The sequence below is a fragment of the Epargyreus clarus genome, unplaced genomic scaffold (assembly GCF_041222505.1).
Source record: "Epargyreus clarus isolate Ecla_fem2 unplaced genomic scaffold, WU_Ecla_fem_2.2 ptg000011l, whole genome shotgun sequence".
Lineage (NCBI taxonomy): Eukaryota > Metazoa > Arthropoda > Insecta > Lepidoptera > Hesperiidae > Epargyreus > Epargyreus clarus.
Window position 1 is genome coordinate 7712425 of NW_027332219.1, and position 17952 is coordinate 7730376.

Sequence of the window (17952 nt, forward strand, 5' to 3'; positions counted from 1 at the left end):
TCTAACAGCAAAATAATTATTGCTAGAGTTTGTTAAACATTGTTATAAATATGCCCTATAATAATATAAAGAATATCCCTATAGTAATATTATCTTATACTAAAGTGGTTATAGTAAAAAAAAACTGTTGATAGATGAATTGGCGGGAAAGTTCGGCGCCATTTTTAAAATTTATTCTTATTATATTATCGTTTTAACGAGGTAATTAATTAATTATGTAAAATACCTATTATTATTTAAAATAGTACAATAATGTAGAAAAATGTTAGTACTCCTTTTCGATAAGAAAATTATAAATGCTAACCATAATGCTAACAGACATTTTTCATCAACGTACTATGTATTTGTCTAAAATTACTCAGCAAAGATCAAAAACACCATTCATCCAATATATTATTTTTTAAAGCTGATAAGTTTTAAGTTCTTCAGAAACAATTTAATTCAGCCAGCAATAATTACGGCAAAGATCATCAGTGCTATACAGCCAATTATTTTTAATTTTGAAAGATAACGTCATTCAGCCATTTTTTGTTTTTAAATTTCAAATATAACTTCATTCAGCCAGTCAAAGGCAAAGATAATCACCGCTATACAGCCAATTCTTTTTTAAATTTTCAAATATAACTTCATTCAGCCAGTCAAAGGCAAAGGTTATCACCGCTATACAGCCAAGTTATACTCACAGCTCCATATTTTGCACGGTGGATTGTGGGCAGGTGGAAGGCACCTTCACGTGGCAGTGCTTGTGGCAGCGCAGCTGACAGTCGCGGCACTCGTAGCCTTGCTTGCCGAGCCGCCGCGCTATCGTCTTGTTGCACACTTCGCAAACTGTGCCGCTGTTTTATAATAGAAAATTGATGAATAATTGCATTAATGTGTTATGTTCCTAGTTATATGATTGTTGAGACTAATAAATTATTTGGTAATCTATTTCTATCGTGTAACAGTCCTTGCATCTCGATGGAAGGGTGTGTATACTGGCTGACATGAGAATTTCTTAGTACTCAAGCGTAGCAACGCAGCTATGAACGGCTTCAAGTAGAAATATTGTCTATATGGAGCTGGTTACAGATGTGCATGCGGCAAGGACCATTTACCATCAGATGGCCTGCATGCTCGTGTGCTATCCTTATATAATATACTAGTATTTACTTGTTTTCTTTATAATGTCACCTAGATAAACAAAAACCGCCATTGTGCATTTTACGAAAAGTCACACAATTTTAATATAAATAACTTTATGAAACCCTCAACTTACCCGCTAAGATGTTTAGCAATAAACGTGTGTTCATTATAGATGTGTAGCTTCACCCCCTTCCGCCGCCATCTTGATCTCTGTGCCACCGTCAGCGGCACCAGGTAGTGTTTCTTAATACCAGCCTCTATGGTCTCTAACACCAGGGTCGAGGCCTCGTGGATGAAGGTCCGCGCTGATGCTGTACTGAATCCGGAGACCTCGCTGAGAGAGGACCTTTTGGGTTAATTTTTGGTTTTTAAGGGGGAAGGGGGTGAGGGAGGGGGTAAGGTAGGTGGACAATAGGGTAAAGAGTATAGTATAGGGTTAGGTTAGGTTAGGTTAATATGGGAATAAACGGTATAAAGGGAAGTAGAAATTAGGTTAGATTAAGGTTTGGATCAAATGAAACATATTTAAGTACAAAAAAGGGTGTAAAAAAGGAATAAAAGGAATTAAAATTAAGGGGGTTGGTTTAAAATAAGTTTGGGTACAGGTTTTCGATTTTGAAATTAAGGGTTTGGAAATTGTGAGAATTTTTTTTAAAACAAAAACGAAAAAATAACAAAAGATAACAAGATATTTTAAAACGGAAATATTTAAAAAAAATATTGAAATATATAAAAAAGAAGGTTTAAAAATTTGTTCAAATAAGAGAATTCAAAAAAAAATTAAGTGCAAAAATCAAATCAAATGAAAAGCAAAGAGTCAAAGCGGAGAAAAAAATGATAAAGCGAAAACGCATGCATTGAAAAAAATAATGATATTTTAAAAATAGAACAATTAGTTTGAAGATCCAATGTTACCAGGTTGCAGTGCGATTACCCCCAGCAAGTGAGTGTTGACAGATGAAAAAAAGAGAAAATTCACAATTAGTGCCTGTATTATAGTCCGCGTAAAGCTAGTCCGCTCTGAATATAGATATGAGTCGCGTCGCCATAGCAAATTGTATGACTACACCTGCTCGCAACTTCAGAGCGGACTAGCAGTTTGGCGCGGACTATACCTGCCTAAAATTATTTTATAATTAATTCCTAAATTGTAGCGTATCAAGACGGTATTATTTTGTTATAAGCGTATCCCACTATTGTCCCACTGCTGGGCAAAGGGACCTCAAACTGAGATTTTGACCATAGTCCACATTTGGTCAAGTGCGAGTCGGTACTCTTCACATACCATACAAAGCATGTAAGTTTTCTCACATTTTAAATAAGTCATAATCAATTCTAATTTGCATAAATCAAAAAGCCTTCACGGGAATCGAACCCAAGACTTCTGTAACCCATTCCAAATTTCACTACTTGCAATTAATTAGTCTTAAATTGTTATTGCAATTACAGCTTTATTGTTAGAAATAATACAGTCTTGCCATGCTTAAGTATTATTTTTTAGTTTAGCCAATTGTTTTTGCAAGCGCAAAGCGCATTTTTACATCGTCTAAATTTGCTTAAAGATTAATTGTTATTATGCTTTCTACACTCGTAGCTTCAAACTAGGTTTGTTTGTGTGTTGTGGGTGCCATGGACACACACAAAGACACAAACACACAGACCCAGCACAGAAATCTAAAATGAACAATTAGATATGTCAGGCCGGGGTTCGAACCCAAAACCTTCTGTGTGTCAGACTGGTATAGTGACCGCTTTACCACGCAGATGATAAAATAGATTTAATCCGAAAAATCTAGTTTATTTTAGCTTTTTCGCCTTCTAAGAGCTAGGGTCAAGTATTACCAGTACACTATTTAAGACGAGAGTAAATATATTATATTCGTAAATTTCCCGAAATTATGGGAATTTTTTATATTATATTGTTTAACAGATAACTACTCCAAAATAGGGCGTCATAACTATTTTCATACGCAGTGTTCATACACTCATCTAAGCTTTGTAAATAAAAATATCCCCCTTTTAAGAGGGACTTGTATTTCGTAGTAGTCTCGTAAGGCGATATATATACATCACAACAGCACGAAATAGACAAAAGAACTACCACCAATATCACAAGTATAGCATATAGTTCTCTTGCACAATAGGACAGCACATATCACCCCGTCTAACAGTTTTACACAGTTTCTATAAAAATATATCTTAACTTGGTGATGAACCATTTTAACTTACTACCCCGTCTCTTAAACTAAACCTCATCATCACTCCATTATCCTTACGAACCCTCTACAACTCATCACCCCATAAGCTACCTCTACAACTCATCACCCCTACCCCATAATCTACCTCTACAACTTATAACCCCTACCCCACAACCTACCTCAACAACTCATCACCCCTACCCCATAAACTACCTTTACAACTCATCACCCCCAATCCACCCCAAGCGTCCCTTTTTCCCTATCTTATACGCCCCCTTTACATCTTATCACCCCCCACTCCTTAAGCCTACCCCCCTTTTTCCTTAAATCCTACCCCTATTTAGGTCCATACATACCTCCTAGATGTCCTAGATTCGTCTCCAGACTGCGCGGGCGAAGCTCCCGCGGAATAAACGTTCCTGTTTGGCAGTGACAGGGCTTTGTCTGTAAGGGAAAAATGTAAATGTAAAATGTATTTTGTAGTTTTATAAGGGTGTTAAATATTTATAAGATTGCAGTTGAATAGATGCATCAAGTGCATACCCGCTATTAATAATCTATCTGTAATCTATTTAATTTTTGTCTATCAAAAATGAAAATTCGACAATTTCTAGGAGACAAAAGTTGTTCAAATAAGACAAAATATTTAATTGTGATTCCCGATTATTTTAATTGCTTCCCGATTGAATAGATTGAATTGATAGATAATAGGTGTACCAAAAATTGATTCCCTAAATTTCAACTTTTGGTAGACGTTGAATAGATTTTTTTAATTTATAATATGGAGTAGACGAGCATGCAGTCCACTTGATGGTAAGTGGCTACTGCCGCTCATGGACATCTGTAATCAACCCCAGATAGGATTAGATATTCCAAACTGAGGTCGGCCACAGATGCGCCGCTACCCCTAAGGACTAAGCTGGAACGCCTCTGAAAAGTCTGTCTCCCTCACCACACCCTTCAAACCGGAACACAGCAGCGCCTAACACTGCTGTTATTAGGTAGAAATAGGTGTGGGGGTGGTGCCGCCGGAGTCGAACCACAAAGGGTTCTACCACCTTCATCCATGTACTCACCATGGCTGTTCCTCTCAGCACTGACACTCCTCAGGCGGTTCTCAGCTTCAGAGTCAGTCAGTTCTAACGAAGCACCGCGGGTGCGCGATCTGCCCAGTCTGGAAACAATTTAACTGGTAAGTAAAATAATCATACTTTAACGAGCTTTTGTCCGCGGCTTCCCTCGCGTTATGAAGTAATATTTTCATCCCCTATTTTATCCCCTTGGGGGTACAATTGATCAAAATCCTTTGTAAGCGGATACCTACGTCATAACATCTACCTGCATGCCAAATTTCAGCCAGATCCGTCCAGTGGTTTGGGCTGTGCGTTGATACATCACTATGTCAGTCAGTCACCTTTGAGTTATATATATTTAGATAGAAGAAAAAGAAGAAGACAACTAAAAACCACGCTAGAATCGCACAAGAAAAATCTTTGTCCTGATTCCTGACGATCCTGATGAGGAGAATGGGATAAAATTATTAAAATCGTGTATTGTCATCGGCTCTTGATAATTGTTCAAAATTTTAAATTAATAGGACCGATCAAAGTGGGTAAAAATCGAGTTCAAAGATTCCGTTACATACATACATACATACATACATAAATACATACATAGATAGATAGATACGATCCAAGCTAATAAAAACGTGTATGTTTATAATTTTCTTTAATTATAAATGTATTGAGATTACAAACAGACATATTTCAATTTATTTGTAGATTTGTATAGATAACTTAAATTAAAAATTACAATTATTTAAATAAAATAGTTATGTATGAAAAATAAATTAAATATAATAAGCTTCATCCAAATTGCTGTCCTTTGGTAGAGTCCCCAAAACGCTGGCGACATTACCTCATCAAAATATATTTTTTTTTAATATTTTTCAAACACGAAAATAGATGACAGTGAGAATTTCAATTGTCAGAACTGGTTACATTTTCTTGTTAGGAGTGAATATACTTACTATAGTCTGATTCATAATTAGGTGTCCAAAATGTAAACAAAGGTGTTGACATGTCAAGAAAATTTGTTTCAAATGGTAGTTTTTTTGACGATATTAAAGTAATACAACAATAATAAAATAATAATCAAAATAAATTAAGATTAATTCACATTTTCTAATATTTATATCACCTCAATTTCGTTCCATACAGTAATAATAATAAAAAACAAAGTTTATGGTAGAAAATTAAAATGTGATAATGGTAACACAATCGGAATCCAAGACATTTCTTGTGTCATTTTTAAGTTTCGTAAATGATATTATTTATTTTCGTGATTGTGATCAAACTCTAATGTTTTCTTGTTTACATAATGCGTTTGTTAATTTGTGTATATTTGTTAAATTTTCGTTTTTTGTTGAGTTTGTTAAAGTTTGTGTTTCTTGTTAATTTTGACAATGACATTTCTTTGTTTACATTTTGGACACCTAATTATGAATCAGACTATAATCTATGAGTCAAGCATGAAATATTTTCATGTCAATAACTTCTCTTACCTTCTCTTAATAGTGCCAAAGAAGTCCCTTCTTCTTTTCTGTCGAGGGGCGGGTTCAGGAGGAGAGTTCTCTTGGTTATTCACGTAGTCACCTTGCTGTTGAATTATTATTATTATTTAGTTTATTATTATTAATTACTAGCTGACCCGGCAAACGTTGTGTTTCCATATAAATAAAAAAGGTTAAGTGTGAACAACCCCTATCACTTAGGGGTATGAAAAATAGATAGTAGTCGATTCTCAGACCTACTGAATATGCATATAAAATTTGGTGAAAGTCGGTAAAGCCGTTTCGGAGTACGGTAACTAACACTGTGACACGAGAATTTTATATATAAGATTGTATTTTAATATACGGCGAGAAAAATAATTATTAATTACATTTTCGTGAATTCTATATATGACGAGATAAATATTTATTAGTCCTGTGCCTTTTTATTAATAATTATATTGTTTACTTTATTAAATATTATTACGAATAAAGATTTAACAATATTACATTAAATTAATTAAATAAATTTTAATTAACAAAATAATATTTTACGACAATTTATTGAATTAATGTGCCTTGACAACAAATATAATGTATCTGTGCTTGTTTAAGTTTTTGTCATAAGCAACAAGTACCATAGATAACATTTTAATATTTTTTAATTTAAAAAGTATTTTAATAGATACATCGTAAATAAATTATCATTTTATTTCCTATAATTAAGCGTGTTAACAATAAAATTAGTAATAAAACATTAAAAACAAATCATGCTGCAACATTACCGGCTCCGTATCGCCATTGGCTTTCGCGCCATTTTCCTTTATCCTGACACTTTTGGCGGGAGATTCTTTCGGACTGGTCTTGTCTTTGTCCTCGACCGTCGTGTCTATGGTCTGATCTTGGGCTGCCTCTATGGCTTCTCTCTCCACTTCGATGAATTTCCCGGAATCAGTTAATTCCACCTTTTTGGGAGTTTTTGGAGGGTTAGTATGGTAACACGGCACACGGTTTCGGGAATTTATTATCTGTGTTTATTTGTTTTTATTTAAAAAAAAATAAAAAATGATTATATAAACGTTTTGTGTCTACAAAAAAAAAAATACATAGTTTTCTTCTATGGAATGGCTTCTTGGTTTTACGACCATTTTGACAATGATAAATTAAAAAAAAGAACCACTGAAATTAACATTTCAAATTTGCCACTAAATTTACTTAGTTAAATATATTATTTCTCCTAAATTAAAATAAAGCATATGATAAAACTCAATGTTTTATTTTTTTATAATAATTTAGTATTTTCCACAGATAATAATTTCCAAAAACATTCAAAAACAATAATTACATTTAGTAACACGATCTCTACTTTTCTAATACATGCTACGAAACTAATCGGAATATTTACAAGGAATATTATTTAACATAAGGGCGATAATTGCGTGTAGGATATTCAAAAACTCATCTAAATTTATTATAATCTATAGAAATATTTCAAGCGAAACTCACCTTAATGGACTTCATCGGTTCCTACGATGGTTGCCATTGTCGAAAAGCATGCAGGGGATGAAAAAACATATTTTTTAGAAACATAAAACAAATTGGAAAGAAATAATATATTTTTGTAATTAGTCATATTTAAAGAAATAAAAATATGTTTTATAATTTTGTCTATCACTTTTCCTAAATTTTGGGAAAATTATTTAAAACCTAACATTATTTTTCACAACTCCAAACTCAAATTGTTTAAATGTCTATAAATATGACCAATTTAAATAACATATTTCTTAATTATTAATTACAATATTCGCATATTTTAAATTTTATAATATAAAATAATATATTGTATATGCCAACATTCGACCAAAACAAACCGTCATTCACATATTTTCAAATTCGTTTTCGTATGTTAGAAGTCCGTGACCAATAAACAATCTATCCAACGTTTTACCTATCAAAGATATAAATATAGAAGCTCTCAAATTTCGTTTTTTGATAGGCAAAAATTGGATAGATTAATTATTAATAAAAGGCATTACGCCGAGTATTTTAATAGATATTTTATTTAAGTTTTCACAAATCTCAAAGTAGACATATACAATATACTTAGACAAAAATAACATGAAAAACACATTTTAAACAAAAAATCACTGAAAGAAAAATCACACACTGAAACAAAAGTCACATAAAATAATCACACAACTTTGTAAATTATTAATGTGGTAATTACAATTATATGCAAATGTGTAATCACATCGAGGTATAGTCCGCGTAAAACTGCTAGTCCGCTCTGAATATAGAAATGAATCGCGTCGCCATAGCAAATTGTATGACTACCTGCTCGCAACGACTTCAGAGCGGACTAGCAGTTTGGCGCGGAGTATAATTATAATTACTGGCAACACTCACCCGTTGTACGGAGTGTATGATGAGAGTGGATTTGTTCGCGGCGCTGGTGGGGCTCAGCTCTAGCTCTCGTAAAGCTGATTCTGTTAGCTGACTTGCGTCGTGTCCTAGAAAATATTTTTCTCATATACAGGGTGATTTTTTTAGTGTTTTGACGGTAGAAGAAAAAGTGAAATTTTCTCAAAGGAGTTACCGAAGTTGATGCAAACTAAAATCATGTTAGTACATATACTTTTTATAAACCTACTGTCCTTGTTGGGAATCGAACGAGTTCATTTAAAAAAAACCGCCTGTATTATTTCGCTATTGAATAAAATTATGGTAGTAAAATTCTAGTACTTCAGCTCTGGCGGCACCAATGTCACACCTATTTCTGCCTTACAGCGGTTAAGTGACGCTGTGTTCTGATTTGAAGTGTGTGGCTAAGGAGACATACTTTTACGCGGCGTATCAGGTTAGCTCTCAGGTTAGGTTAGGTTAGAAACAAACCTGTAGCCGATCTCAGATAGGAATTTAATCTTGCCTAGGGTTGATTACAGATGTCCGCTAGTAAGCTTGTCTGCTAGTTCGTTTAAGAACATGCAATTCATTCCAACATTCTGAATAATACGGGTGTCTGTGATAAGAAGCATGAGTAGTAGTTATGTAGAGTATACACAAATATAATCAAATATGTACAAATTGAATCAAACATTTTTTTAAATATAAGTTTAGCAGACGAGCATGCAGTCCACCTGATGGTAAGTGGCTACTGCCGCCCATGGACATCTGTAATCAACCCCAGATAGGATTAGATATTCCTACCTAAAGTCGGCCACAGATGCGCCACTACCCCTGAGGACTAAGCTGGAACGCCTCGGAAAAGTCTATCTCCCTTACCACACCCTTCAAACCGGAACACAGCAGCGCCTAACACTGCTGTTATTAGGCAGAAATAGGTGTGACGGTGGTGCTGCCGAAGTCACAAAGGGTTCTACCACCTTCAGAAGTAAATGAGGGTATGGTGTGAGATGTCGAATGGTTTGGTCAAACCGAACGTTGACGAGGCGATGCGTAGGTAGGAATATCTAATCCTATCTGGGTTTGATTACAGATGTCCAGTGTGCTGCAGTAGCCACTTATCATGCATGTTCGTCTGCTACTCTTCTATAATATTAAAAAAAAACTTACCATTCTGTTTAAATATCGTCTTAGTAGTGGTGGTCAGCCCTTGGGGCGTCACCGTCCTAAGGCTCTCCTTAATCTTGTAGGGCCTGGAGCCAAGGTCGGGGATATCAGCGCCCTCTATGAACAGGAACTCCACGGTGAGGGAGCCGCTGATGTCGTGTTCCTCCATGGGGCGGGACTGAAGGGCTATTTGTTGACGTTGAGACGGCGCGGCTAGGAGCTCGTCTATGCCGACTAGACCTAAGCCTAGGAATCTGAGATGATAATTTGGGATAAGTTGAAGGCAAGCAAAGAGTAATGTAAAGTAAGTCACTGAAAAGTAGAATGAAGTATTATGTTACCATGTATAAATAAATATTTGATTTTTTATCTAATTTCAAGTATTATATCGAATAGTTCAGTTGATATTAACTGATATTGAAAAACTATGACATATTTAAGTCGGACATATTTAACTTCCGGTGACCAAAAAGCTGGCGGCTATTTTGCACAAAGATTGAGTCTTGCCGTGCAGCAAGGAAACGCCGCCAGCGTTTTGGGAACCATGCCTCACACGGCAATTTTAGATGGCTTATTTTATTTATAGTTTTCTTGTATATTTTGTAAATAAGTCCTTTTTTAGTTTATAGTTTATTTTATTACATAAAATTTCATATATATAGTAACTATAATTGTAAATAAAGTCGGTTATAAATCTTATTTTAAAAGCATATCATATATTTTAAAAGCATTTCATATAACTCTAAAACTCAACTCAAAAATTAAGACATTTCACAGAATACCATAGCCACTATTTTACATGAATATTAATATACTATATCAGTTTTAAATAAGTGAAAACTTGAACAATTATGTGTGTATTTTTTGAATCATCAGGAAATAAGTATATAGATACTTATGTATATGTACGTACTTTGTATGTACATACAAAATATATGTACATACTTATATAGAGGTTACGGTAACAGTGTCGCGATTACAATGGTTTTTTCTCATCACAAAGAATGTACTACTAAAATGAAGTAGTATAATTAGTGATGTGACGTCACAATACCTGTGTTGTGAGGCCGCTCCGCCGGGAGAGGGCGGGCCCGTGCGGTCGTATACCTCGAAGAGGAGTTCCGCTGTTTGTGGTGATAGATCACTGGAAAACAAATATACAAACGATATTATTATGTAAAAGGATTATTTTTATATAATTTATAGGATTTGTAGTATAAGACAATTTTGTAAGCAAAACAATAAACATAGGTACTTATTTTTATTTGCAATTATCAGCGTAATTAATGTATAAATAAACTGTCTATATTCTTTAACGTGCATGTTGAAAGTGGCATTCAAGTTATGCGAACACTTTTAAAAATTAAATCTGTTATTTAAAATTAATCTCTTATAAATACATGTTCATTGTTCATATATTACCCAAAAATAATTAGCATTGTCGGATTTTAGGATATTTGTTAAGGCTTACTGATTTTCCTGACTATACAAATACAGGTCTGTGATAAAACCCAACCAAAAAAAAATTACTATGTAGACATTTTAGCAAGTGTTTCACAATTATAGATATTAACAGACAGATTATAAATTACATATTTATAAATATTATTATTTAACATAAGCGCGATAATTGCGTGTAGGATCAAAAGTTGGTAATAGTGTTAAAGAGTATAAATAAACTCACAATAGGAAGTGTTCCTCCCAGACAGGCGAGGAGGTGTCCCGCTTGAAGGCGGTCTGGTTCTTCTGCGGCGGCTCGTCCATCTCCACCACGCAGTACGGCGCCACACACCCCGACTTACCTGCACACAATACATGTAAACACTGAAATATACACTTGTAAGGAACACAATTGCATAACTAGGAGCCTTTCCCCCCTTAATGTAGGCAAAAAAATCTTAAATTAGGGGATCTTTATGCCAATCCCCTGGATAACTCCCCCCTGGAGCCCCTCTTGACGAAGCGTCAATGTCAACGATACTATGTTCTACTTATAATTTGAAGGATTTCGTACAGAAGCCATTTAGTTTTTCACTGTTAGAAATGACGATTCACTAACAATACACTATATGGCAGGTTTTACTACAATTTCATAAAAAAATCTATGTATAACAATGATTAAGTAATAAGTGACTATCCTTGAAAATTAAATGGAACGATAATGATAGTATCGTAATCTTACTACACCATAAAAACCAAAATAAAGGAACAGTAACAAAATGTCAGAAATAGAGGCAAAGTAGGACTACCATGAGTTTACAAAAGTATTACTCGCTAGCGACTGCGTAAAATAAATGTATGAAAAATTGTACAGCGCCTCTGGTGGTTACTCGTAGAACTAAAATCCGTAGTGACGTAACTCGATACGTAAAAAACCTATCGAAATCAAATCGCTAGCGAATGTCATTATGATCTATTGCCATACAAATTCGGTCCCATGAGTCATTAATTTGACAGACGTTGTCAAGAAATACCGTAACGATAGTAGTTATGTTATTCACTAGCAAAATGACAATAGTTTTCTATTTACCATTTCTATAGTGGCGTTTCTATGCCAACTCATGGTAATGCTACAGTACATATTAGCGTTGTAGTCGATTTGCGCTCAGGTAATGGAACCATATTTCACGCGAAAGCATCACAAAGAGTTTTTTATAATACAGGAGTAGCAGACGAGCATGCAGCCCACCTGATGGTAAGTGGCTACTGCCGCCCATGGACATCTGTAATCAACCCCAGATAGGATTAGATATTCCTACCTGAGGTCGGCCACAGATACGCCGCTACTCCTGAGGACTAAGCTGGAACGCCTCGGAAAAGTCTGTCTCCCTTACCACACCCTTCAAACCAGAACACAGCAGCGCTTAACACTGCTGTTATGAGGCAGAAATAGGTGTGACGTTGATGCCGCCTGAGTCGAACCACAAAGGGTTTTACCACCTTTAAATGTATGTAGGAATTCTATCGTCACGGTCAATCTTCAACTCCGACAAGAAATATACTCCATGCATATATAAATAACTAATTATTCAATATTTGTATCGTAAAAGATCATTGAACTTCCCCACTTCAATGAATATGCAATTAATCAAGTAATTCATACTTGTCATGATATAAATATAGAAATAGTATATTTGGCGAGAAGCCAGACATCTTGGGAAAGATCAAAGAACTGTATTCTCGTGTTTACGTTTTGATATTTTTGAAAAAAATAATTACTTGCACGAAACTTTTGATTTCATGTTAAATTAAGACAAATGTAGGCTTTGAAATTACATATTTAAACATTTTAAACACATGTTAAATTGTGTAAAAGAAAATAAGAGATTTGCCTAAACTCTCTGGAGAAGAATATGATGGAAATAAAATAAAAACTGCAACTATAAAGCATCATAAAAAAACAGAAGATATTACTATACTAACAAATGGTTGAAATTGAGGTGGATAAGGCATACGATCAAGTGGGAAGAAAAATTAACCAAATCTATCTCACATTACTTCAATGGCGATATGAAAAGGAAACAAGGCATAAATTAAATAATTATATTTATATTTTTTTTAATTTTATAAGAGTGTAATATTATTAATAATGAAGTAGGCGATGGGGATTGTCAAAAAGAAACATAAATGGAGTTTTTCCGAATTACATTGGATTTATAAAGCTCATTAAAATATGAGAGAGTAATATCTGACAAACTGAGGGTTTTGCGATGCCCGGCCCAAGAGATATTCTAAATACATCTAAATTAATCTAGTGTTTGGCAAAGGCAAAGGCTGTTTGTGTACTTTTCTTTAAATGTTTTTGAAGGTGGTACCCTTTGCGGATCGATTCCGGCGGCACCACCGCCACACCATTTCTACCTAATAACAGCAGTGTTAGGCGCTGCTGTGTTCCGGTTTGAAGGGTGTGGTAAGGGAGACAGACTTTTCCGAGGCGTTCCAGCTTAGTCCTCAGGGGGAGCGGCGCATCTGTGGCCGACCTCAGGTAGGAATATCTAATCCTATCTGGAGACGATTACAGATGTCCATGAGCGGCAGTAGAGACTTACCATCAGGTGGATTGCATGCTCGTCTGCTACTACATATTATAAAAAAGGTAGTTCCTTAACCCTTCCTCGTTCTTATTCTCCCTAGTGGAAATGTGGGGAACATTACCCGTCACCCCTAGTTCCTCACCCCACACCTCACCCGTTCCTCACCCATTCCTTACCTCCCAAATCCTTAGCTTCAACGACCTTAACCAAAAGCCGCTTCTCTCCCAACAGTTGCACACTGCCCGCTGTAGATGTCGGTGTCGACGTGTACATCTGTCGATTTTGTTGGAGCTAGAATGAATCAAATCATTGCTGCTAGAACATAGTATTTTATAAAGATCTTAAATTTATAACGAGTATAGTCCGCGCCAAACTGCTAGTCCGCTCTGAAGTTGTTGCGAGCAGGTGTAGTCATACAATTTGCTATGGCGACGCGATTCATTTCTACACTCAGAGCGGACTTATACGCGGACTATATTACATTATGATCACATTGGGCGCATTGGGCGAATTTGAAAATAATTAGTATTATAAAAATCGTAGTTAATTAGATTATTTTTTTTTATAAAATAAGGTAAAATATTAATTATTATTATATTTAATGGTGGTAGAACCATTTCTGTCACCACCTTTCACCACCACTGTATTTATTTCTTTAATATTTTGTCTTTGTTAACTTAGTTCTAAGTTACAAACTTAGTCCTCGGCTGTAGCAAGTTCTTTCTTGTTCATTCTTTAATGTCTGTGCATTAACAACTTTTTAGAGCTCGTAATATTTTTAATAGCGTACTTGCATGGTTTAACAATAGTCTTTATTGCATCTATACCATCTCCTTCCACCTACTTCTATCGAGTAGGTCTATTGGTGGCAGGAACCAGTACTATCGAATGAACTGCAATCTTACTTTCTACTCCAATGTCATAAAAAATGATTACAGATTTACATTTTTTCCTTGTGAATGTGACAAATATGTGACTGTTTACCTACAATAAAAGCTTATCTGGGTGCACGGTAGTGCCCCGCAAAGACGAGAAAAAAAGCGGTACAGCTGTACCATCCTTCTTTCGAAGCAGATGCTATAGTATATGATGAAAACACAATGTAACTCACAAGTATATTACACTTTAATATAATATTATATATTAAATACATTATATTAAATTGGATTGTTTGGTATGGTTGCCAAATCAATCTATTTATTTAAAACATAAATGATTTTAGTACTGATATGGTCGCCATAAGATGTTTTTACGTTGACTAATTACAGTAATTACGTAATAACTTATGACAGAAGGTCTCTTAAGTGGGGACTGAATAAATAAACCGACTTGGTATTACATGGATCTCACAACTTTTTACGGTAGAAGATTTGAGTTGCAAGACTAGTTTTTTTACAAGTTATGTTTTTGATAGCATCAAATCTTATTTCTTACCATAGCATCGTAGTGGAGGGGTAGTCGCGGCGATGCGTCAGGGATGTAGCGCCGCAGCCGCGGACACGTGGGGTACGGGGAGAGGTTGAACTTGAGGTGAGTGTTCCTTAACGCACTCACCACTATATCACTGCAATGAGGAAATAAACACTAGGATATAAATAGGTAGAAATTCGTATCTTTACAAAAAGCAAGTGAATTAATAAACTATTTATAAGCAAATTTTGCTAGATAAAGTAAAAGCAGGCTCGAAGTGAAATACGCCCGTAAGTTAACAACGTTAACAATAATATTGATTATAACAATTTTAACAAATTTTTGCTAATCAAATTTGAAACTGTGGTATGCAGAAAATATGTTGTGATTGATTATTACTGACTATAAATATAATGAGTGATAATTTATAAATGGATAAATCAATCATCATGTATAATAATATTAATTGTACTGTATTCAGGACTAGGAGATTATTAATTCCTTTCAGAATATTTTCCTATTAGGTTCCCCCACTTTTTCTCATGGTATCATATATCCTCCCTCCCCCTCTCATAACTCATTAGCGTACCCCCTACCTCACAAGTTGCTGCAGGTTGCTCTCAGTGGCGTTGGGTTTCAGAGGTCCTACAGGAGCCAGTGCCACCTTCACATCAGGCCAGCCGTCACACTTCAACTCCCCAGTTAGTTTCTCGGTAACACACACCACGTTGAGACGGGCACGGAATCTGCAACAATTTAAAAATAATCAATCAAATCCTTACTAATATTATAAATCCGAAAGTAACTCTGTCTGTCTGTCTGTTTGTCTCTTCTTCACGCCTAAACCACTGAACCGATTTTAATGAAATTTTGTACAAAGATAGTCTGAGACCCGACAAAGGACAAAGGAGTTTTTATACCGGAAATTCCACGGGAACTAGGGATGGCGATCTAAGATTGATTAATCGGAAAATTCATCTTTTTGACCAATAAATCGACTATTTTAATCAATATTAGTAAGGATTGGATCGTAAACTATGCAAGATCGATTAATCGGAAAATCAATCTTTTGGACCAAAAAATCGATTATTTTAATCGATATTAGTAAGGATTGGATCATAAACTATGCATTTGATCAAGTGATGATCTTTAGCAAAGTAACAACTTGTCCAACAATGGACAACAGTCCATGAGCGAAGGTTTCAGGTACGACCAATTTTCGCCAGATGGCGCCACTTTCCTTCCAATGAAGGTACGAATTTTCAGTTTTATGTATGTTAGTATGTCATATTATTTTCTTTTGAACGCGGGCGAAGCCGCGGGCAGAAACTAGTATTTTTTATGAGTATTAAAAGCAGTATTGCTCGACTTGGTGGGAGCACTGCCGTGCCCCCCGATTTATCAGAGTATCTATGTTTTACCAACAACATACAGTCCTGGGTAAAAAACTTCAGTTCGACTGCGGCAGCACCACCGCCACACCTATTTGTGCCTAATAGAACTGTGTTCCGCTTCGAACACACACACATACAAATACACATACATCCAGACCCAGAACACAAAATTGATTATTTAGACGCCTGTTTAGCCGGGGATCGAACCTGAAACCATTTGCGAACGGTATGACTCGTCAAAGATAAATTTTCAGAGGTTTTCAGTTTTCAGACTTTTCCGTTCAGTCCAGTCCAGACGTTCCAGCTTAGTCCTCAGGGGTAGCGGCGCATCTGTCGCCGACCTCAGGTAGGAATATCTAATCCTATCTGGGGTTGATTACAGATGTCCATGGGAGGCAGCAGCCACTTACCATCAGGTGGACTGCATGCTCGTCTGCTACCCTCATATTATAAATAAAGTACAAGACAACCTCTGTGCTTTCAGTTATCAATAAGATTACCTGTTCACATTAACTCTGTAATGGGAGACTTCTACCTTCTCCCCTCGTTGGCTGAACGCCTTCAGCTGGAACGCCGGGGTAGCTTCGCAGTCACATGTTATTGTCTGAAAATTAATTAATTACTAATTAATTATTTGAATGAAAGACATAGTAAAGTCAACTTGTACATCATAAGTGGTCGAAGTTAAGTGACGTTGGTCGTGGGGTGGGTGGTGGATGGGTGACCGCTAGTGGTTCATACCATATGCTTCAGACGATATGCTGTCTGTCTAGTTGTTGTGACTGTATAGCAATCATTAAACGTTCTCGAAGGCCTTATGGATGGTTAATTTCCAACGCAGATTGGGCACTACAGTTATAGCTGGGTCCAGTACCTTAGTATGAGTTTGTACGTTTTTACAAAAATGACTGTTTTTGTATTTGTTTACGTATTGGTCCATACATTTCCAATCAACGCCCCTAGCGGACTGTACATTTTTGTAAAAACGTAAAAAACTCATACTAAGGGTACAAACCTCTCCCTGCAACTGGGGAAGGCCTCCAGGCCTCCATGCTCTAGCATCCTCCAACGCTGCTACAATACGGGTTGATGAAGAAAGTTAACTTACAGTAGTACAAGGTAACTTCTTAGTAACTGACGGTCACCCATCCAACTACCGACCGCGCTCGGCGTCGCTTAACTTTTTAAATAAATAAAATATGTAAAACTTTCCGCTTTTATAAAGTAGTATAAATCACAAGAATTCCAAATGAAAATGTTGACCAGTTAGAATAATTCGTTTAACTATGAACATCCGTAAATCATAGTTCAAAACAATTGCGTCTTCCTGTGCAGTACAATACAATTTACGTTCAGTACCTATGTGGGCGGGCTAACAAAAGCCCTGAACAATACATTCAGTAATAACTGTTTTTATTTGTTTATAGCGATATATTTAAAAGAATGATCCTTTCATCTACAAAACCAAGGATCTTCGAAAAATCAGGGGTCCTCTGAGTGCCTCGGAGTGCCAAGGACCTCTGATTTTTCGAAGTTATGTGCAAAGTGCAAAAAATCCCGTATGCCCTTATAAACCCACGGTTAAAGGATAAAGCCGACAAACCAATGCAGACCCTGGGGCATGTTGCACTGTAAATTTCGATACAAAATGTTATTTATGGAAATTTGCC

At 35.7% G+C, this 17952-nt stretch overlaps 1 protein-coding gene across 6 annotated transcripts in view; it reads right to left on the reverse strand.

Annotated features, from left to right (window-relative positions):
• Nucleotides 1-17952, reverse strand: part of LOC140745932 (uncharacterized) — a 62364-nt gene that overhangs the window by 5590 nt on the left and 38822 nt on the right. For 3 of the 6 annotated variants that reach the window (XR_012102719.1, XR_012102718.1, XM_073077897.1), the window contains exons 4-18: nucleotides 16783-16886; nucleotides 15485-15634; nucleotides 14913-15042; nucleotides 13655-13769; nucleotides 11129-11246; nucleotides 10499-10588; nucleotides 9448-9698; nucleotides 8281-8384; nucleotides 7381-7401; nucleotides 6660-6839; nucleotides 5887-5981; nucleotides 4400-4497; nucleotides 3680-3767; nucleotides 1259-1471; nucleotides 684-836 (exon numbers count right to left, since the gene is read on the reverse strand). Coding sequence is in view for 4 of the 6 variants with exons in the window: in XM_073077897.1 (XP_072933998.1) it covers nucleotides 684-836; nucleotides 1259-1471; nucleotides 3680-3767; nucleotides 4400-4497; nucleotides 5887-5981; nucleotides 6660-6839; nucleotides 7381-7401; nucleotides 8281-8384; nucleotides 9448-9698; nucleotides 10499-10588; nucleotides 11129-11246; nucleotides 13655-13769; nucleotides 14913-15042; nucleotides 15485-15634; nucleotides 16783-16886 (1910 nt within the window). In the remaining 2 variants the exon portion in view is untranslated. The remainder of the gene's footprint in view (nucleotides 1-683; nucleotides 837-1258; nucleotides 1472-3679; nucleotides 3768-4399; nucleotides 4498-5886; nucleotides 5982-6659; nucleotides 6840-7380; nucleotides 7402-8280; nucleotides 8385-9447; nucleotides 9699-10498; nucleotides 10589-11128; nucleotides 11247-13654; nucleotides 13770-14912; nucleotides 15043-15484; nucleotides 15635-16782; nucleotides 16887-17952) is intronic. The other 3 variants (XM_073077898.1, XM_073077899.1, XM_073077900.1) reach the window with 3 other exon arrangements.